This window comes from Monodelphis domestica, chromosome 6 (assembly GCF_027887165.1).
Source record: "Monodelphis domestica isolate mMonDom1 chromosome 6, mMonDom1.pri, whole genome shotgun sequence".
Taxonomy (NCBI): domain Eukaryota; kingdom Metazoa; phylum Chordata; class Mammalia; order Didelphimorphia; family Didelphidae; genus Monodelphis; species Monodelphis domestica.
Window position 1 is genome coordinate 81,648,738 of NC_077232.1, and position 23,791 is coordinate 81,672,528.

A 23,791-nucleotide genomic window follows, 5' to 3' on the forward strand; every position below is an offset into this window, starting at 1 on the left:
TTCTTAGATTATGTTCTTTCCTCTTTGAGCCAATTCTGATAACAAATAAGATTCAAGTGCTTCCCCCTTCATCTTTAATGTCTTCCCCTCCTCTGTAAAAGGTCTTTTGCACCTGTTATGTGAGATACTTTTTCCCATTCCACATCTCCCTTCCCCCTTTTCCCAATGCATTCCTCTTTCTTACTCCTTAATTTTATTTTTTTAGATATTACCCCATCATATTTCCTTGCCCTCTATGTGTACTCCTTCTAACTTTCCTAATAATGATAAAGTTCTTAGGAGTTACAGTTCCCATCTTCCCATTTAGAGACGTAAACATTTTAACCTTAGCAAAATCTCTTATGATTCCTTTGTCCTGTTTACCTTGTTTAGCTTCTCAAGTCTTTTATTTGAGAGTCAGATTTTCTATTCAGCTGTGGTCTTTTAATTAGGAAAGCTTGAAAGTCCTCTATTTCATTGAATTCTTATTTTCCCCCCAAAGGATTATACTTTTGGTTGTAATCCAAGCTCCTTTGCCCTCTGGAATATCATATTCCAGGCCCTCTGTTGCTTTAATGTAAAAGCTGCCAAGTATCATGTTATCCTAATCCATGATATTTTAATTATTTCATTTTGGCTGCTTACAGTATTTTCTCCTTAAAATGGGAGTTTCAGAATTTAGCTCTGATGTTCCTAGGAGTTTGCATCTTAGGATCTCTTTCAGGAAGTGATTGATGATTATTTTAATTTCTATTTTATCTTGTATTTACTCTAGAATATCAAGGCACTTTAACTGGATGATTTTTTAAAATTTTATTTGGTCAATTTCAAACATTATTCCTTGGTTACAAAAATCATAATCTATTCCTCCCTCCCTTCCCCCCACCCTTCCCATACGGACAAGCAATTCCACTGGGTATTACATGTGTCCTTGATCAAAACCTATTTCCATGCTGTTGATGTTTGCACTAGGATGTTCATTTAGGGTCTGTATCCCCAATCATATCCCCCTCGACCCATGTAATCAAGCAGTTGTTTTGGTGTTTTTACTCCCACAGTTTTTCCTGTGGATAGTGTTCTTTCTCATAGATCCCTTTGGGTTGTTCATTATCACTGCATTGCCACTAATGGAGAAGTCCATTACATTCGATTGCACCACAGTGTATCAGTCTCTATGTACAATGTTCTCCTGGTTCTGCTCCTTTCGCTCTGCATCACTTCCTGGAGGTTGTTCCAGACTCCATGGAATTCCTCCACTTTATTATTCCTTTTAGCACAATAGTATTCCATCACCAACATATACCACAATTTGTTCAGCCATTCCCCAATTGAAGGGCATCCCCTCATTTTCCAATTTTTGGCCACTACAAAGAGCTCAACTATGAATATTCTTGTACATGTATTTTTCCTTATTATCTCTTTGGGGTTCAAACCCAGCAGTACTATGGCTGGATCACAGGGCAGATAGTCTTTTAGTGCCCTTTGGGCATAGTTCCTGGATTATTTTTTTAAAAATCATGTTTAGCCTATTTTTTTATCATGGTTTTTAGGTACTTCAATAATTCATTTTTTTAAAACTTACCTTGTTTCATAGAATTAATACCAAGTATCAGTTCTAAAGCAGAATAGCAGTAAGGACTAGGCAATTGGGATTATGTGATTTTCTCAAGGTCATACAACTAGGAAGTGTCTGGGATCTGATTTGAACCAAGGAACTCTCATCTTCAGACCTGGAATTCTATCCATTGAGCCACTTAGCCACCTCATATCTAATAATAATTCTTTGTTTTTTAACCCTTCCCTTCCATTTTAGAATTAATTGATTCTCAGGCAGAAAAGTGGTAAGGGCTGGACAATGGGGGTTAAGTGACTTTCCCAGAGTCTCACAACTAGGAAATGTCTGAGACAAGATTTGAACCTTCTATCTCCAAGTCTGGCTCTAACCACTGAGCAACCTAACTGCCCCTAATCTAATAATTCTTGAATTATTTCTCCTGGATCTGTTTTCCAGATCAGTTGTTTTTCCAATAAGGCATTTCACATTTTCTTCTATTTTTTCATTATTTTGATTTTGTTTTATTGTTTCTTGGATGTCTCATGGATTCATTAGCTTCACTTGTCTGATTTAAATTTTTAAGGAATTACTTTCTTCATTGAGCTTTTGGGTATCCTTTTCTCTTTAGTCAATATTACTTTTTATGAATTTTCTTTTTCTAAGTGAATTTTTGTACATCATTTTCCATGTAGCCAATTCTGCTTTTTAAAGAGTTCTTCTCTTCAGTAGATTTTCATACCTTTTCTTTTTTTCCAAATTAAAGTATTATTTTCTTCAGTATTTTTTGTGCTTTCTTTACGAAACTGTATCATCTTTATTTCTTTTCCCAGTTTTTCTTCTACCTCTCATATTTGAGTTTTTAAAACTTCTTTGAGCTCCTCCAGTAATTCTTTTTAGGGTTGAAACTGATTCATATTTTTTCTTGGGGGCTTTGGACATGGCAGTCTTGACTTCGTTGTTTTTGTCTTCCACATTTATGCTTTAGTCTCTCCTGTCACCAAAATATCTTTCGTTGTTGAATTTCGGGGGGGGGGGGGGGGAGTGTTGTTCTTTGCTCATTTTCCAACCAACCTTTTTTTGTTTGGCCTTTTTACTTTAAAAAATTGTTGTGGGTAAGTAAGCATCATTCCTGTGATGGAGGGAACACTGTCCCAAATTTCAAGTTCTTTGTGCAGCTGCCTTCAGAGCTACCTCAGAAAATCTTTTAAGTTTTCAATTCTTCCAAGGTTGTATAAGCTAAGGAGAGGTTGGTTTCATACTCTTCTGGCCTGTGCTCTGGTCTGTGAATAATCACAAGTTCTTTTCTGTCCTGGAACTGCGACATGGATCTGAGTACAGGTAGTGCAATGGAGTCCTGCACCCAGAACCATCAGAGAGACCTCTGTAGTCTCCTAACCAGATGTGGTTTGCCTACATGGAGCCAGCCTTGACATGCTGCTCTGTACTCTGCTTCCACTGGGGTGAAACAAATCCCTCCTACCATCCTGCTAAGTTGTTTTGGCCTGAAAAATTGTTTTACCCTGGCTTTTATGGGTTCCACCACTCCAGAAGTCCTTTTGAGGCACAGAAGTTCTGGCTTCCATTTCCAAGCTGGTCAGTTTTGCCCTTCTCTTTCCTAAGAGGATTACTTCATTAATGCTCTATTTTGTACAGAAAATTGAAACTCAAGCTAGTTCACCAACATCACCCTCCTTAATATTAGGGGCTGCATGCATGTACCAGGCATCATATGTTTTTGTTAGTTGTAACCCCCTACATCAGGCAACTAAAAATCTATAAAATTTTTTTCCTTCAATATAGCTCATTTCATTTATATAGGAGTAGCCTTCTCAGGCAATTCATTAATTGAGGCATGAATTTTATTGGAATTTGAGAGTGTTCAGGAATAGATCTTGTCTAACTTAGACTTTTGTTAAAAAAAAAAATTAAAAGTTGTATCAGTCAGTCAGAAAGTATTTATTCAGCACCTACATGTGAGGCATTGTACAAATCAGTGGAAGTACAAGAAAGAGAAAGCAGGAGTCCTTGCCCACAATGCACTCAAATTCTAAAGGAAGAGGCATCATGCAAATAAGTGGAAATGGACAACATGTAGACAGAATAGATGCGAAGTGTTCTCAGGGCATATTGGAGGTGACTAGGATAGGCTTCCTGTAAAAGATGGCTTTGAGCTCATAGCTTGAAGGCAGTCAGGGATTACAAGAGGCAAAGAAGAGGAAAGAAAGCATTGAAGCTCCCAAGTGTGAGAGATCACCATTTCTTTTCTTTTCTTTCACTTTTTTTAAACCCTTACTTTCTGTCTGAGTAACAACTGTGGGATTAGTCTGAGACCAGATTTGAACCTCCTTTTTCTAGACCTGGCTTTCTTTCCATCCACTGTGCTACCTAGCTTCTCCTTTAGATCACCATTCCTAAGGCATGAATTTAAGAGATGGAGGATTAGCAACCTCAAGAAAGAAAAGTGTAAACTTTTCTTAGGACCATAGAAAAAGCATGGAAAGAAACAAAGTGAAAGAAACTGGAAACAAAGGAAGACACCATCTTAGAAAGTTTATAATAATAGAGGTCACTTTGGTAGCTGTTAGGAGAGATTTGAGGCTAGAATAGCAATTAGGCTAAGTTAAGGACCTGAATTTAGGCAGTAGCCATGTACTATATCAGCAGCTAGATTTTCTGGGTTTTATAGGAGACTTTCTCACTTCATTGCCCAAGAGAATTGTTGAACTTTGGGATACATAAACGCAAAAATTAAGTTCACAACTTAAATGACCACTTTTGTTCTGAATAGTTCATGGAATTCCTTCACCTCAATTAATTATCAAATTTATTTTAAGTGATTCATGCAGTAATAGAACTATTTGTGCATGTCCATTTAAACAACAATTGTACAGGAATAATGATGTTAAAAAATTTCTTTGTCTTATTCTTAATTTCTGCTAAGTAATTTTCATATTACTAAAGAATTGGTTTCGATTTTATGATACAATGGACTTTTTTTTTTAATTATGGAAGGGATCAAAGGTTGAGTTCTTGTAATGAAGAACAAATTAATTATTCATCACTTTCCTTGAGGCAGTTTTTTGGACTTGGATTAACATTTCAAAAGCATCATTTTGAAGCAGTGTGCTTCTTCTGTGTATTTACTATAAAGGTTCCCATGCTTTTAGGGTTTGCTTTTTTTAATTGGGAGCTTTCCCTATTAGATTGATAAACCGGATTGCTAAAATTTAAATTCATGTTTGTCATTTTGAGCATTCATTGTTTTATTTTTATTCTTCTTAATCCAGAACAATAATTAGCATTCATATATTCCCAAACATTATTTTGGGGATTAGCCAAGTGTGAAATATCACCCATATTTTCATAATATACATAAGATTTGTAAATATTATGTAATTTCTAAGTAGATATAGAAGTATAATTTTGTCTCATTTCATTTAAACAGCAAAAAATAAAAATTGTATGAAGAGACTAATTTGGAAGACAAGAGAAACACAGTTCTTTCTTTTTATTCCCACTTTAGTCATTTGTCATGACTTGAATTACTCAGATGAAAGGGAATGGAAGCATATACAGTACATTTTTTGTTTGAGTGATAGTATAACATAGTGGGTAGAATTCTGGACTTGAATTCAGGAAGACCTGTTCTATAGAGACCCACCATGGAGTCTTATATTATTTATCTGTGGGTGGGTGACCTAAGAAGAATGGAGGCTAGAGGAATATGGATGTAAGATAGATAAGGCAGTCAGAGGAAGAGACCCAGGAATAAAGACTCAGAGACCACAAGTTAAAACACCTGGGGACAAGCAAGCTCAGTAATTACCTCTCTAGAAAGAGGAAGCAAGTGGAGAAATTATGAGGATCAAGAGAACCTGCATGGAGCTGAGAACTCTGGGACATCCCCCATGGACCAGGTGGTCAAGAGATTAATGGGAGATGTGAAGGGCAGCTGCTCTGCTTAAGTCAGTCAGACATGAGGAACATAATAGGCCACAGCAAGATCAAGATTGTAAGAGGCAAGAGGGAAAGCAAACCTGTGAGAGTAAGAGGTGGAAGAGAAGAGAAGGGAAGAGGAGGCTCGCACATGTTCCCCAACCTTTATTGGTGACCTTAGGAATGTCAAGTGGGAGGTGATTAATGAATACATGACATGATATAGGTTTTTACATTGGTAGCATTGACAATGACGGAATCAAAGAGGAGGAGATTAATCCAATAGCTTTGCAAATGAATGTACTCTGAGCCAGGGCAGAGTGGCTGTCAAGGTCCAGCCCAGGAATTTGCTAGTCCGTTGCTAGTCCTTTGGATTGTCCCTTTCCATACAATGAACATCAGGTAGTCTGACCATGTTTCTGGTAAATGAATATACAGTATACAATATCAATACATCAATCATATTTCCAAGATGCTAAGATGCCTGGTATGCTACATGTTCAAACCCCACCTCTGATACCAGCTGTTGATGGTGATCAAGTCACTTAACTTCTTTAAAATGAAATAGTATCAAACAAGTGCTTTGTCAGTTGGAAAGCATTAAATTAATGCTAAGAGTTACTTTATTGAACAAAACACTTTACTTTAGTTCTATAATTTTTTTCTCTTTCCTTCTCTCTCCCCCTCCCCTTAGCTTTCTTTCAGTGGTAGAAAGCAATTGTGCCATATGCTACTTCTGAATTATCTCGACTTTCCCCTTCAACACCATTTGAAATATTCCTTCATGAAAGTGAATCTTTTATTTTTTCTTAATAAATTGGTGAGCATAATACTATTAAATCTGCAAGTGATGTTTTTATTTTCATTACATCAAGCATAAAATAAAGTTCAGAAAATTACTTTGTGGTTTCTAATAGTTGTGGTTTTTTTTCCCTATATTCAGAGAAGGACTATAACAGTCTTTGCGACAAACAACCCATTGGAAGACTTCTTTTCAGGCAGTTCTGTGATACAAAGCTTGATCTAAAGAAATGTATTGAATTTCTGGATGCAGTGGTAAGCAACTTATCACAATTCATTTTAAATGTTTAGTCATATTTTTGAAAAGATAATAGGAACTTACCCTAAAAGAGAGTAAATAATTTCAAGTTGTTCGTTATTATACTTAAACAATGATGAGTGTGAATGAACCAGTTTTCTTGGCAACAAATTGTCATGTTAAAGAAATTTCTTTGTTGTAAAGTTGTAATTTGTGTAGAATTAAAACTTATGTTTTAATATATCATATCATATATTACATCCTTCCTAGATAACTTTTTCATGGCTTTTATTGTTTTTTTTATTTTTATTATGCTGATTTGATTTGGAGAAAAGTTAAAATTTTTAAAAAAAATGCTCTTTTGGCTACCTGAAAAATATCCTTTTATTTCCCAAATAATAATCCTCTAATACCCCAGCTCAGAAAGACATGAAAGACATAATGTTATGAGAAGTGCAATCAGATTGAACAGAATTTGCCACATTTTAAGTTACCTTTGTGTACTCCTTTTCCTTGTTTCACAATTTCTGTGGTTGCCTTTCTGTTGTAGCCAAAGCCCGACTCGTGTTCTAGTGCTTGAGGCATGGGGTTGGGACAAAATGAGAGACTTTAGTAGACAATATAACGTTTACCAAAATGAAGCTTACTCAACAATTGCTTGGAAATGTTATTCAGCAAAGGTAGAGAATTGATTCAATGAGGACATATTTCCTCCACATTTTACAGTATAGTTAGCCTACTTATGAGAGTGTGTTAATTTTATATTAGGAGAGTTGGTTAAACCTAAGGAGTCCTGGCTCCTAGTGTACAGAATTTTTATGTCTTTGGTGATTCTAAAGTTACATAAACAGTGGAAATCTTTATCTTCATACCCTAGGATTAATCTTCTTTTGCAGTATGTATCAATCAGTTAGCAAATAATTTATTCAGCTCCTGCTATATGTAGTCAAATGTGTTTGTCTTCTTAAAGTTAAATTCTTAATTTAAACTTAAATTGATTTAAAATTGTTATACTTTTGGAGTAACAGTAAACTACTGTGCTCATGTTTTTCTTTTGGCTGTAACTCTGGATGTTCTTCTCACTCAGACATATTTTCTCACTAGACTAGTTTCCATTCCTTTGGGTATCTGCCAGAGATCCTGTCAAATTTTGTCAGAAATTTCAAACCAAGAAATAAGGGGAAAGCAAAAGATACTGTGATCAAATTAAAAAAAAAAAAGATTTGTTCATTCTTTGAAGGATTTCACAATCTAGTTAGAAAGAAGGACCAACAAATATGAAACCATACATGATAAATGAGAGGTGGCTCAATATGAAAAATGACTGACAGCTCAGAATAAATATATACTTTGCCAGGGCAGCCTCCCAAAAGTTAAATTAGATCTTAGATAATATTAACAAACAAATTATCCAAGTCAAGGATGATGATTGTCTCATAGTACTCATAGTACTGCTCAGACCACATTGAAAATGTGTTCAGTTAAGAGAAATTTTGACACTGTATCCAAGGAAGGTCCAGTAGGATGGTGAAGAAGACTCAAAATAGACATAGAATTAGTTGAAGTATTTATCCTGAAAAAGAACTGGGTAAGGAGATAATAACAATTTTAAACCATTCAGATATTGGAAGAAGGACTAGAATTATTCTGCTTGACTTCAGGGAAGAATATTTAGCCAGTGGTAGAGGAAGATAATAATAATAATAATAGACTTTACACATGCTATAGAGCCTATAAAGTACTTGACGTACATTATCTCAATTGGTACTCATAAGAACCCTGTGAAGCAGGTATTCAAGATGTTACCGTCACCATTTTACAGATGTGGAAACTATGGCTTAATATAAATTACTTGCCCATGGCCACACATCTACAGCTAGTTAAGAATAAGAGGTAGGATTCAAATTCACGTTTTCTTAATTCTAAGCCCAAAACTCTTGCTACCATATCACATCATTTCTGAAAATAACTGGGGAGCGGATTTCAATTTAATTTAAGAAAGAACTTCCTAAAAAAAAACAACCATGAAAGTGGAATGAGTTACCTTAGATTGTAATAAGTTCCCAGTGTTCAAGCAGAGGCTGGGGAACAGTTTGCGAGATGTAGATGGACTCCTTTGGACACAGCATTGACACATTTGTTTGTTTGCAGGATCATAGATTTAGAGCTGAAAATGATCTAATTCAGTACCCTCCCTTTATAGTAAAGAAAAATGAGGCCCAGATGAGTGAAAGAGAGACTTGTCCTAAGGGCACACTTAGTAGCAGTGGAAGGATAGGAACCCATGTTTTTTGATGCTATAAAGAGCCATTCTTCCCCTCACAACCACTGCTGCCACTTCAGTCATGAATCCCATCTACTTAAGTGGACAAATTAACCAAAAAAAAGCCTAAAAAGTTCAAAGTTGGAAGGAACCTTGTTGTTCATTTGGTTCAGTTCCCTACCAACTTTAAAAGTATGAATTCCATCCATGAATCTTTACAAAAGTAATTATCCTTTGCTTTCACATCTCTTGTAATAGGAAAATTGCTATTTCAAAAGGCAATCCATTACTTTTTTAATCATCATGAAGACACCTGAAGTAGTGGAGAGGAAGCCATCCTTGAGTAAGAGCTGGATTCAGGTCTCCTCTCTGATAAATCTTTGATTTATGACCTTCTTGAGCAAGTCACTTATCCTTTTAAGTTTCCTAGGTGACTCTCACAGACTCAGTTTCAGAGAAGATATTGACCTACATAGAGGGAACTTCTCACCTTTGAGTCCCTCTTTTACATTTTTTATACTCTCCTCTCTTCCAACTCTAGGATTTGGAGTCTTTGAATAGCAAATAATTCAATAGAAATGAGGATGTACAGGTATCCCCTCCACATCACAAGGGACATGGCACCCTATGATCTGGAAAATTCGTGTAAAATTTTTTGGCCCTCTCTTCATATAAGAGAGAAGTCTGAATTTTTTTCTTCTATGGGGTGTTTACAGTCCTTTATATGCATTTGAGTTACTAAATTTTTAAATATCTCTACATTTCTAGCCCTTGTGTGTCTGCTGACTTAGAATCTTTTCACAAATTTATGCTGACTTGTAATATATTGAAATTTGTATTACTAATGATCAGTAAGGTAATAGTTCTCATTTTACTTCTTTCCTGGAGTATTCTAGATACATACATACATACATACATACATACATACATACATACATATATAGTTGACCTAACAACCTCCATGCCCTTTAAGACCACCATATTCAGAAAAGCTGATAGGTAAGAAGTGATTCTAAAGGATGGGGTGAGGTGGTCCTTTAATTTGCTCTATAGATGGACAGATGAGCTGTGTGCTTTGTTTAAAGGCCATTAGAACAACCTTAATGGTTTGTTTGGAAGTCATTAGAAGTTTTGCAATAGGCTAGTAAATCCCTACAATTACATTTCAGATTTGATTTATATATTCCTTCATCCAACCAGTATTTATTGAGTACCTCCTATATGAAGACTTTATAAAGCAGGATGGGGGAATATAAAGGTAAATGAGTCCTATCTTTATGGAGATTTTCATCAACAAACTTGGTATTAGGAAGGGGAAAAAAACTTTACCAAAGGGCTATCTCTCAGAACTTAATAAATACACTTAGTCTAGTTGTATACACCTGGCATATTTAAGGGCAAAGTCTTATGGCATAGTATGCTGGGCACAGAAGTGACTGTTAACCTTTGGCAACCATGGGCTGTTGGGTAGTCTGAACAACCAAGTTTTCTTTGAATAATGCCCATATATCCTGCCCAGTCCAACCATATTTCCCTGATAGTACTCGTTACTACTGTAGTAGGGATTGTATTCACAGTTAAATCAATCAAGTATTCTAATTAATTGTTTATATTATAGTGTTCCTTTATATCTTTTAAAAGCATGTTCTATAAATTTGATTGAGATTTGTGACTAAATATTGGGGAAGTAGCATTCCTGAAATGCAGGCCTTTGGGAGAATGATCATTTCATAGAACTATAGTTTGCTATGAACTTTGTGAAGGAATATATATGTTTCACAAAGTAAATTGTAACACAGAGAATTGGTTGTATATGCCTTCCCCACCTCAGTAAGAGAGGTGTTGATAAGAGTTTTTTTGACAACACAGGGATAAATTACATATGATCTCATTTGCTTCCTTCTAATTTGAACAGCTCTAGTTTTCCATTTTTGACCTGGCATTGGATAGTCCAGTCAGATTAAGGATAGATCTATGTTTGATCTAGCTGTCACCCAGATTTTTTTATCTCCTGCCTCTAATGAACTGTCCTCAAAGCAATTTAAACCCTTGACAAGAAATACAAAGTGACGTTTGTTGAATGTCTTTAGTGTGTAGAGAACCAAGCTGATTGCTTACATTTGGTAACCTGTGACCTGGTTCAGCTTGAAAAAGTCTTGGAAAAAGTAAGCCACCCCTTGAAGCTGCCTGCCTTCAGTGTCATGGGATATAAATGTGTTTCTAAGAAAACTCACAGAAGCTTTTTATTGAACCACCCTAGGACTACAAATTTAAGAAAGAAACCTAGAAGGCATTTTTGTGGCAGTTACTTCAACTCTAAGGGTGAGTGAACTTCAGGCTCTAGTGATTTGAACTGACTTTATCAAACCGTATAGCAATAATGAGGTAGCTCTTGAGAGAGACAGTGTTGTATAGTAGAAGCCTCTGGGTTCAAATTCTACCTTTAATACTTGTTACCTCTGTGACCTTGGTCAAGTCTCTTAAACTTCCTAGGACTTAGTTTCCTTGTCTGTAACACTAGGAGTCTGTATGAGGTGGCCTTTGAAGTCACTTCCAGCTCTTACTCTATGATTTTAGGAAATTTGAATGTTGAAGATACTTCTGTTAAGATGCATCCTAGAGTTTATCATGCCCAAGATAGTGTCAAACATCCATTTTGTAGACTTGACAGAATTCTTCCCGACGTAAGATTTTTATTCTGAAGAGCTTATCCCCACATCTTAGACATTTAAAATGTCTATCAGCTCTCAGAGTTACTGGATTGAGATAAAGAAGATTTTATTCATTTGCACAGCACATTGGATTGGTTGTGTCAGAGAACTTTGTCAAAATAGTGGTTAGACTGAATTTTGCTTTGTTACTGACTGATGCAGGTGTTTAGTTGCATATGTGGACACACGCAAACAATTAGTGCACATTGTAGCAAAGACAAGCTGTATACTTTAGAAATATCCTAGCCACTGTAGTTTGTGGAGCTCTCAGTCTTCTCTTATGTTAGATAAATACTATTATTTAGTTTCTTCATCAATTAGAAGAGTGAAAATTTTAGTCTTTCACCATTTCAGCAACTTTTCAGACCTTAGGTCTTTGTTTCTGTTTGAAATTTGATATTTGTTTTAGGCGCATTTTTTGTTCAATTCTTCATAAAGGTTATTCAGTCCTTGGGATAGCAATGATTCAGGGAGACACTGAAACATCATCACCATCACAGCAATAACAACAGACATTTATAGAATGCTTTTGTTTAAAATTTGAAAAGCTCTTTAGAGATACTATCTTATTTAATCCTCACAACAAATCTTTGAGGGTAGGAGCCATACGTGTGTTATGGGTAAAATTTAGGGTTGAGACTGAATATATTATATTAATGGTTGCCAGGGATTTAAATTAAATCCAAATGAAATACTCAAGTCAGTATGGGATTTTATGGTGGTTTATTTACAATAGAAGGAAGAAAGGAAGGAGAAGGAGAAGAGGGAAAGGATAGAAGATCTGCTCTGACCTGGCCTAAGTCAAGGGGAGTCCAGAGTCCTCAGCCACGGAGCCTTCTCAGAAGATTAAATCTAGTTCAACTTCCAGCCATGAGGCCTCCTCCAACATGTGGGGCCTCCTTGGAGGATAGTGCCTTCAGAAGGTCAAGGAAAAGGGGAGTCAGCCTTCTCACTCACCAGGGTCCTTCAGGAAAACCGCCTCACCTAAACCACACTACAGAGCTCCTCCCAGTGGCCTCAACACCAAGTCCACCAAAGCTGCAAGCATGCCAAACAAACCCCTCCCCCACCTACAGCACTGAGCCTCCAGCAGTAGCTAGAATCTCTGGGCAGGTAAGGGCTCTAGTCTGGAGGGAGAACCTTACTGCCAAAGCTGTGCCAGGCTCAGGGCGTAGAACTCAGGCAGTGTAGAGGCAGCTAGAGGAGAAGCACAGAGCAGGCAGCCAAGTCTCAGCTGAATTGCTTCACCTTCCCCCCCACACACACCCTTTTCTGGAGGTTTTGGCTTCAGGGCACAGCCAGCTTTGCACATCACATCCTCTGCCCTGCCTGAATAAGGGCAGATAAGAAGCCTTCAGAGGGCAGAGAAGCTCAAGCTCCAACACCGCTCCCCCACAGACTCATCTGAGAGCCTCTCTGACTGAGCTCTAAGGGGAAAGAGCAGCAATAAATTACAGGCAACAACCTTGACTACAGGATGAGAAGCCCAACTCCTTCTCAGCTACTGCTGTCAGCTGGGGAAGATCAGACTATCTGACCAAACAGTAGAACAACCAAAACTCACGGATGCAGCACAAAATGAGAGGAGCAAGACAACAAGCAACTACAAAAAGGGAAAAAGGGGGAAATGTGAGTAAACAGGAAAAAAAGAAAACAGAAATTACAATCTACAGCTTCTATCCAGGCAGTGAACAAAAAGCAAACAAAACAGAGGAGGATCAAAGAACACTAAGCAAAAACACAGAAACTCCAGTGAATTGGACATGGGCTTTGAAAGAACTCAAAATACAATTCAAAAAACAGTTAAGAGAGGCTGAAGACAACTGGGAAAAGAACTTAAAAAGTAAAATAAGTCATCTGAAAACAGAAAATAGTGTTGTGAAAGCCAAAATTAATCAGCTTGAAAATGAGGCAAAGGAGATGAAAGATGACCTCCAAAGAAAATCAGACCAGAAGGAGAACGATGACCAAAAAGCCAGGGATGAAATTCAGACTTTAAAAACTAGAATACAACTAGAAGCAATTGACTTCACAAGGCAGCAGGAAAGTATAAAGCAAAATCAAAAGAATGAAAAAATTGAGGAAAATATGAAATACCTCATACACAAAACAGAAGATTTAGAAAACAGGTCCAGGAGCGACAACTTAAGAATCATTGGTCTATCAGAAGACCATGACAAAAGAAAAAGCCTGGACATCCTTCTATAGGAAATTATCCAAGAAAACTGCCCCGACATTCTAGAGCAAGAGGGAAAAGTGGAGATTGAAAGAATCCACAGATCACCTCATGTACTTAATCCCCAACTGACAACACCCAGGAATGTTATAGCCAAATTGAAGAACTACCAGACCAAGGAAAAAATATTACAAGCTACTAAGAAGAAGTCATTCAGATACCATGGAACTACAGTGAGGATAACAGAGGATCTAGCTGCATCTACACTGAAGGACCAAAAGGCATGGAATATGATATTCTGGAAAGCAAGGGAACTAGGTCTACAACCAAGAATCAACGACCCAGAAAAACTGACTATATTCTTACAGGGGAAAGTATGGTCATTAAATAAAATAAAAGACTTCCAAGTCTTCATAAAGAAAAGACCGGACTTGAACAGAAAATTTGATGCCCAAACACAGAACTCAAAGATAATCACCAAAAGGTAATTAAGAACGGGGGAAAAACAAACAAACAAACAAAAAATCCATCTTTTTTTGCATATAATAGATGCTTAATAATTTATTTCTTAGTTTTTTTTTCACTTTAAACATTATTTTATTTGGTCATTTCCAAACATTATTCATTGGAAACAAAGATCATTTTCTTTTCCTCCCACCCCCCCCTTCCCACCACCTCTCCTATAGCTGACGCACGATTCCACTGGGTATCACAGGTGTTCTTGGTTCGAACCCATTTCCATGTTGTTGGTATTTACATTAGAGTGTTCATTTAGAATCTCTCCTCAGTCGTATCCCCTTCTCCCCTGTAGTCAAGCAGTTGCTTTTCTTCGGTGTTTTTACTCCCATAGTTTATCCTCTGTTTGTGGATAAATCCACCTTTTTTAAGGGACCCAATAAGTTAAAATGATTGGTATCCCTACAAGAAAAGAGGATATTGGTAACTCTTAAAAATTGTTATTATCACCTGGGTAGCTAGTGTAAATCTTGAAATTTCTCAGACTTGTGAATGTTAAAAATTTCCACATTGAGGAATCCTCCATTGGAACAAATTCCCTACTGGGAAACATTCCCCATTTTGATGTGAGAACTCACCAGGATCAGAAATGGGAGGACCTCTACTCCACCCGTACTTAAGACTGCTTTAGGTGAGAAAACTCCTTGCTAAACAATGAAAGTACTTGGATCCATGCTTATGATGAGGCAAGGAGTTCTTTGAGCCAGGCCTGTTTTTTAGAATTGATACAAGGAGATGCTAGGTACCTAAAAGGGTCAGGCAAGTTTTCTCTTAATGAGATTAGTTGGCTCAGCTGTGTCGACTAATCTCCTCACTAGAAGAACTATACTTAGAAGGAACAGTGACAAACTGTATAGGATGAAATGCCAAGACATAAATATGTTTGTAAATATATGTATGCATAAATATATATATACACATACAAATAAAACTAGAAGGAAAAAAAGAAGTTAATACTAAGAGAAATGGGAAAAGAAACAAAATGGGGTAAATTTATATGTCCTAGAGAAATGCATGGCAGGAATGGGGGAGAACACCAAAACACTGCAAGGGTAAAGAAGTTGGAGATAGGAAATAATTAATTCTTATATGCATTGAAACTGACTCAAAGAGGAAAGAATAATCAAATTCATTGGGGGCAGAGAATCGATTTGTGCCCTATAGAGAAGTAGAAGACTTTTGGGGAGGGAAGCAATACAAGGGAGGGAGAAGGTGGGGGGGGGGTAATTTTAAAAGACTGTAAAGAAAATAAGAGGGAAATAAGAAGGGACAGGGGTAGAAAGGGAAGTAAAATAAGGGTGGGAATTAGGGGGACTGATTAAAAACAAATAAATGAGGAGACTGAGACTCAGAGAAATTAAGTAAATTGCCCAGTATCACACAGCTAGTGAATTTCTTATTTTGAATATAAACACAGGCAGTTCAGCTGCCCTGATAATGATAATGTGGCAAAAATAATTCTTGCAGGAGAAATAGAAATTATTTGCCTGTAAGCTGAAGTCTCCAGAATCCTGTTATGTAGGGTAGATTATTATGGAATATCATTTACTACCTCTCAGCATAAAGATTAAATTATGTCCTAAAAATCATCTTTTAGGCCACAACGAATATGGACAAGGATTTTTTAGGAGATATTTCCTCCCCATTTTTAAATTCCTCTCATGTCTTGGAGTATTTTCCATTCTTACTATATTCAGCTCTCCCACTCTTATCTTTCCTTGCTAAATGTCTCTTGGTATATTTATGGGGATGCTAATTTAGGGAATGCCTGTTTCTTAGGATAGTTTTAAGGAATATAAGAAAAAGGAAAAGGTACTATTCTAGTAACATCTGAAAGAAGTGACATTAGAGTTGCATTATTGATTATTCCTCTTAACTCCTCTTTCATATGATCACCTGAATATTCAGGTTGAAAGGAACACCTAGAAGTAGTAATGTGTTTTTAGAGAGGATGGGGGGGGGGGATTCTGTTTTGAGTGGATAATTAATTTTCTTTCATTATCACTTTATCTGAAGAGTTGAATAACTCTCAGACCAGATTCTGTTGAACGTTATTGAACAGGAATTAAAACTTAAACATTCAAGGTTTGACAATATTCATTCATATCATAAACTTTTATGCATTAGGAAACCAAATATATCTTAGCACTGTTTTAAAAAAGAATATGATTTGCTGAATGGAATTAATTTTGTTTTGATATTTGCATATAAATAAATAGATATTTCACTTTTCTATTCTGCTTTATAACTAAAATAACGCTAAATGATTTAAGTAGTAAATAAAAATAGAATCCCTGAAACTAGATTATAAGCCATCAGCAGTCATCAAGTTCAATTTGATACATGAATCCTGTCTACCAGATCCTCACAAGGCACATCCCAGCTTGTCATCACAGCCCACTTTCAATACTTCTATTAGAAGAAATTCATTAATCCCTGAGCTTTTTGTGTTTTTGAACAGCTCTAATTATTAGGAACATTTTCCTTTTATTGAGGTAAAATCTGACTGTTTATAACTTTTTTGTCTATTACTCTAAGTTTTGCTTTCTGGGCCTAAACAGAGTGGTCCTAATTCCTAATCCAAGTTAATAGCTCTCCAGATAGGCTTAGAAAATCATCCATCTCCCTGTTTTCCCTCTCCCATTAAGGTCTTTAATTTTCTTACTAAATAAATTTGGACCCTTCATCTTGGATTCTTGGATTTTTCTCATTGGAATGATAAAATTGCCTAAGGGGAAGTTATAGAGTAGAAATAAAGAGACACTCTAATCTAGTATTTCCCAATACTAATATAATATAATATAATATAATATAATATAATATAATATAATATAATATAATATAATATAATATAATATAATATAATATAATACTAATATAACCACTAAAATTTGTTGCCATATTAAATGGTACATGTTCTCTTATATATTACTGGTTACAGTAATTCAAGAACTCTTTCAAGTACCTGGAGCATAATACACCCAAAGATTACTTTGCTTCCACAGTAGGAATAGCTATAGGGAAAAGGAACAAGATGAATGTCTTCCTTTTAGTCACCTTTATTTATATTAAATGACAGATTCTTTTCCAAAGACTGATGGTAATCTACATATTTTTAGTTAAGAAAGAGAGATTGTCTTTAAAAAAAAAAAGAAACCCTTACCCACTTTCTTAGAATCAATACTAAGTATCAGTTTCAAAACAGAAGCTCAATAATAACTAGGCAAGAGTTAAATAACTTGCCCAGGGCCACACAGTTAGAAAGTGTCAGATGTCAGATTTGAACCCAGGACTCCAATCTCTAGGCCTGGCTCTATCCACTTAGCCACCTAACTGCCCCTTGTGATTTAGTCTTAACTCTTAAAAAATATTCATATTTTCTAAGAAAACCACACAGATAAAACTAAACTGTATTTGTGTGATCTTTAAAACATAATTATAATAGCTTGTATGCCCAAGATATTGATTTTATTTACTTTTATTTAATGCCCCCAAATCAAAGCATCGTATAGAGAGAATTTAAGAAAGTAATTGGGCAGGTAATTTCTTAGTTTACTAACTTCCTTAGCAAATGATATTTTTCCTTAAGTCAGTTTCCTACACTCTAACATCAGGTTGGCCTAGATGGGTCTCTTAAGACCCCTCCCAAATTTAGTTATATGAGTATAAGCTTACAAGTAAATTCCACTGTTGAAAAAAAGAGGAGACTTTCTGGATTTATTTTATCAAACAAGTGGGCAATTCACTATGGTAGGGATTGGGAAATACAGAGATGAAAAATCATCTCTAGTGTATGCTTTGCAGGAGTTTGCCATTCAATAGGAGGATGAAGAGTTGACGAGATAGACCTAAAAAGGAAAGAACCAAAATACATTAGGTAATTTTGAGAAGGAAGAGATGGCTTTTGGACATGTCAGAGAGTAAAGGGATCAAAGAAGCCTTCACTAAACTCAATAACTAATCATTCAATTTTATGTTTGACTGTTGAATAATTTGTTCTATGTATAAGTATATAATGGAGGTTTTTTAATGTATAAAACATAGATTTCTCCCCCCCCCCCCATTCTCTTTCCTAGGCAAAATATGAGGTGGCTTCAGATGAAAATCGAAGAGACTCTGCTCTGAAGGTTTTAGACAAATACTTCAAAAATGGGGTATGTTTTGTCCTTTAGCTGATAACTGCCTATAATTTGTTATTCTTCAAGTTCAGACTGAAGACTTCTTAGCTTCCAAGAGAACATATAAAAATGTAAGATGATGATGTTATGCAACTTTATTAATTAATTGAAAAAATTATTTTTTTAATTGTTCTAATTTAGTTTCACTAGATAATAACTAGAAATGAACTAAGGCTAAAAATAGCTTTTCTCAATCATTATTGGCAGATAGGTTCATATTTTATACTTTGCTTTATCATATTCTTATGGCTAGATTTTCCATGTTTATATCTGTGATGTAGTTCCCTTAGCATGACTTTCTTAGGCTACTAGTATTTCTACTTTAAAAAATATTATCTGATAATAAAAGTATTTTTTAGTAAAAGTATTTAGTAATGCACATAAATTTGTTATTGTTATAATTGTTGAGTCATTTTCAGCAGTGTCTGACTTTTCATGACCTCGTTTGAAATTTTCTTAGCAAAGATGGCAGAGTAGTTTGCCTTTTCCTTCTCCAGCTCATTTTATAGCTGAGGAAACCAAGGCAAACAAGGTTAGAGTGACTTACCCATAATCAAAGAGCTAGTGCCTCAGGCTAGACTTGAATTCAAGAAGTGGAGTCTTCCTGATTCTAAGTCTAGTATTCTTATCAACCTTGCTATCTAACTGCATGGTATATAAATTTGGTACCTAATAATAGTTCCTGTGGATAATTGAGAAAATAATGGTAGTACCCTGCCCTCAAGTAGCTTATAATATTTTAGGTAAATAAAACTTGTATTTCATGAATGCTTTGAGGTTTCCAAAGTTTTTATGTTGAATAATCCTATGAAGTAGATAATATAAGTGTTCATATGCTCATTTCAATAAGTGGAGGCCCAGAGGTGTAGTGATCTGACTCCCTCCCTGGTTCTTTCCTACCACACAGTGAGTGACTACAATCCCAGAGGGGTACATAATTAATGACTAAATAAGTGATCCAGGCAAGGGCTTTGGGATTTCATAGTAGAGCAAAGTATTGTGGTTTGGGAAAGCTTCTCAAAAGTAGCAGTGCTTGAGTTGGGATGTAGGAAGCAAGGAACTAGAGAAAAGTGGGAGAGGGAAACCTTGAGAGGGAAGAAAATGTGAGCAAAGGCATGGGAACAGATAAGATGAGGAAATTTTCTTACACTAGTGGCAAACTCTGGAAGGTGCTTTGTGGATGATAGGGTTCAGAGGGCAGTTGGGGTGTAATCAAGAAAGTACTTGAATGTCAGGCTAAGAGGTTTAGATTTTTGAACAGTTAAGTATGAACAGTTAAGTCTTTGTAGAAAAATTAATCTTATTTTGTGTGTAGAATAGATTGTGAGGGAGAAAGACTGGGGTCATAGACCAGTGGGAAGGCTATTTATGGTCTAAAGCAGTAATCTTCAAACATATTGGATTACATACACTAACTGATAAAAAAATTCTTGAGTTCACCAATATGTGTATTTATTTGTAAATTCTATTTATACACATACACTATTCTAGTGATTACATACATTACAAAACTTACACAAAAATTTGAAATAAAAAAAGAATGAGATGAAGATGAAATAATATTAGATTCTAGGGTAAGTAGGAAGCCACTGGATTTTGTTGGGTAGGGAATAATGTGTACAAGCTTGTGTTTTTGCATTAGGAGCTAAGCAGAGGATTGATTAAAGTGAAGAGAATCTTGAAGCAGAGAAACTATTAGGTGGCCATTGTGATGGTCTACAAAGAAGCAATAAGGGAGATTGTTGGCTATGAGTATATGAAGAAGAGATTAGATGCAAAAAAGAGGTCTTAGAAGTAAAATTGACAGGATTTGGCAGCTAATTGTGTATTTGTGGCGAGAGGAAAATGAGTTGAGAATGACACAAGTTGTAAAACTAGGTGTCTCGATGAATAGTGATGAAACAAATCAATTCACCCAATTAGGAAGTTGTTAAAATGTCCAGACAAGAGGAGATAAGGGCAATGAAATGGGAGAAAAAAGGATGAATTTGAGAAATAGCAAGCAAAGGCAGTAGAAGATCATGTATGTAGCCTTAATGCATTATTGTTAACACAGACTGATTAAATATTTGCATTATATTTTAGTATGTATTCATTTTAAATTCATGTGTATACTCAGAGCAGTTACTGGTCTCTAACAATCTCAGGGTACAAGAGTAGGGAAGAAATAAAAATTTGCCTTTTCTTCCCTGTCTCAATTTATATTTCTATAGTAATTTTTCATGTAAAATAAACCATCATTGAAGATAAAAATATAAATATCTTTCTCATTATTTGAGTCTTTCAATTTGTGCTTTTCATAGAGAAAACTAAAGCCTCAGTATAATGCAGTCAGTAGGAATCTTGTCATGGAACCTACTTATAGGTAAAATGGCCATATTATACCATATTATATAAATTCTTTTGATATTTCAGAAATGAAACCCCACTTGACATATAAACAGATTATTTTCTTTTCTGACTGGGCTACAAACCTGGGAGTACTATATATAGTTTGTGTAGATTTTAGCAAAGCACTTGAGGAAGTATATTATGCAATTCTTGTGGAAATAATGGAGAGATTTAGGCCACCTGGTAGTACATTTAAATGAATTGAGAGCTGTTTGAACAGCTGGAGTTAGAGAGGAGTTATTAATGGTTTGATATCATCTTGAAGAGAGAAATCCCTTAGAGTGTTCCAGGGTTATAATGGACATGGTCCTGTGCCACTTATAGTAATAACTTAGATAAAGCTATATATGACGTGTATAAAATTTGCAGAAAACAAAGCTGAAAAAGATAACTTGGCATACCACATAATAGTTAAGAACCAAAGTTTTGGCAAGATAGAGCTGCAATAAGAGAAAATTAGAGGTAAATGTAAAGTCCAACACTTCAGTTCAAAACAATCATCTTCACAAGGATATTAGAGGTGGGAGGAAAAGAATAATTAGTTCTTAATCTTAAAAAGATCTCAGGATTTTATTGCATTATCAGATCAACATGTCAGTGGTATGATGTAAGCGAAATAAGCAAATGCTGCAATGGGCTACATTGAAAACATAGCCTCCAATAATCAGGAGGCGAGATTCCCAGATTATTCTGCCTTTATGAGAACACATTTAGAGTATTGTGTTCAGTTCTGAGCATCACAAATTTAACAAGGATTATGACATGATACAGAGAAGAGCAGCCAGAATGATAAAGAATCTTGAGTCCATGCCATAGCAAGTTGAAAGAACTGCAGATGCATTTGACTTTGAGAAGAGAAGATTCAGGAAGAGCATGAGAACTGTCTTCATGTATGTGTGAAGGATTTTAATGTGGAAAAGTGGTTGTTCTATTCAGCTCCATAAAGCAGAACTGGAAGCAAGGGTTAGAGCTGGGGGGGGGGGGGGGGGAGATAAGTTGAAATAATGCTGTTAAGAAGCTTCCCAAAGGTGAGAGCTATCCAAAAGTGGAATGGATTGCCTCAGCATATAGTGGGTTATATCCCATTGGAAATTTTCAGAAAGACTAGATGACCACTCCCTATGTTTATTGTATGGATTCTTCTTTGGATATGCATTGGATTAAATGGCTTCCAGTGTGGTATCATTGTGACAGTCCATTTCTATTGCTGATTGACCTCCTAAATTTTGCTCTGTAGCCAGATTCCATTATATATACTTTGGTTATTCATTTTTGAATGTATACTCTAATACTTCAAAAGGTCTGTATTTTTGTCAGGGTAGAATTTCTGTTTCCACCAATGCAAATTGTAACCTTTTTATACCATTGTAAGTCTTCATTAGTTGCTCTAACCAATAAAATTCTTTTGTTGAAATAACAAATGAACACCAGCTTCTGGTAATGAGCCAGTCCATAACTTGGGAAAGCTGTCTTTTGACAAGAGACACAGTCCATCGGCAGGCCTATTCTTAAAGCTTTTCCAACTTTAGAGGACTTGCTGGACTTTGTATTCTATAGACATAAACTTCAAAGATTCTCAGCTGTCTTTTCATGGCTCAGTGGGTCATTGGTTTAGGGCCAAATGAAAGACTTTTAGGTATTAAGTGGTCAAACATTCCATTTTAAAATGATATCTGGATGGAAAAATTAGAAAATCGTATGGAAGAGATTAGGTTTAGATCAACATCTTGTACCCTACACCAAGATGAACTTAGAATGGGTGAATGACCTGAATACAAAAGGAGGACACTATAAGTAAATTAGGTGAACACAGAATAGTATACATGTCAGATCTTTGGGAAAGGAAAGATTTTTAAGACCAAGCAAGAGTTAGAAAAAATTACAAAATGTAAAATAAATAATTTTGAGAACATTAAATTAAAAAGGATTTTGTACAAACAAAACCAATGCAACCAAAATTAGAAGGGAAGCAACAAATTGGGGGGGGGATCTTCAAAACAAAAACTTCTAACAAAGATCTAATTACTCAAATTCATAAGGAGCTAAATAAATTGTACAAAAATATCGAGCCATTCCCCAATTGATAAATGGGCAAGGGACACAAATAGGCAATTTTCAGATAAAGCAATCAAAACTATGAATAGGCACATGAAAAGGGTCCTAAATCTCTTATAATCAGAGAAATGCAAATTAAAACAACTCTGAGGTACCAACTCACACCTAGCAGATTGGCTAACATGACAGCAAAGGAAAGTAATAAATGTTGGAGTTGATATGGCAAAATTGGGACATTAATGCATTGCTGGTGGAGTTGTGAATTAATCCAACCATTCTGGATGGCAATTTGGAACTATGCCCAAAGAGCTCTAAAAGACTTTCTGCCCTTTGATCCAGCCATAGCACTGCTGGGTTTGTACCCCAAAGAGATAATAAGGAAAATGACCTGTACAAGAATATTCATAGCCGCACTCTTTGTGGTGGCAAAAAATTGGAAAATGAGGGGATGCCCTTCAATTGGGAAATGGCTGAACAAATTGTGGTCTATGTTGGTGATGGAGTACTATTGTGCTCAAAGGAATAATAAAGTGGAGGAATCCCATGTGAACCGGAACAACCTCCAGGAATTGATACAGAGCGAAAGGAGCAGAACCAGGAGAACATTGTACACAGAGACTGATACACTGTGGTACAATCAAATGTAATAGACTTCTCTACTAGCTTCAATGCAATGATTCAGGACAATTCTGAGGGATTTATGAGAAAGAACACTATCCACATCTAAAGAAAGACTGTGGGAATATAAACACAAAAGAAAAACAACTGCTTGATCACATGGGTTGATGGGGATATGATTGGGGACGTAGACTCTAAACAATCACTCTAGTGCAAATATCAATAATATGGAAATAGTTCTTGATCAGCAACACATGTGGAATTGTGCGTCAGCTACAGGAGGGGGTAGGGGAAGGGGAGGGAAAGAACACGATTCTTGTAACCATGGGAAAATATTCTAAGTTAATTAATTAAATAAAATTTTCAAAATTAAA

The 23,791-nt window shown here is 35.8% G+C and overlaps 1 protein-coding gene across 3 annotated transcripts in view; it reads left to right on the forward strand.

Moving 5' to 3' along the window:
* GRK4 (G protein-coupled receptor kinase 4) overlaps window positions 1-23,791 on the forward strand; it is a 160,074-nt gene that overhangs the window by 53,502 nt on the left and 82,781 nt on the right. For all 3 annotated transcript variants that reach the window (XM_056802362.1, XM_056802361.1, XM_056802363.1), the window contains exons 3-4: window positions 6,414-6,526; window positions 18,252-18,329. In XM_056802362.1, the coding sequence (XP_056658340.1) occupies window positions 6,414-6,526; window positions 18,252-18,329 (191 nt within the window). The remainder of the gene's footprint in view (window positions 1-6,413; window positions 6,527-18,251; window positions 18,330-23,791) is intronic.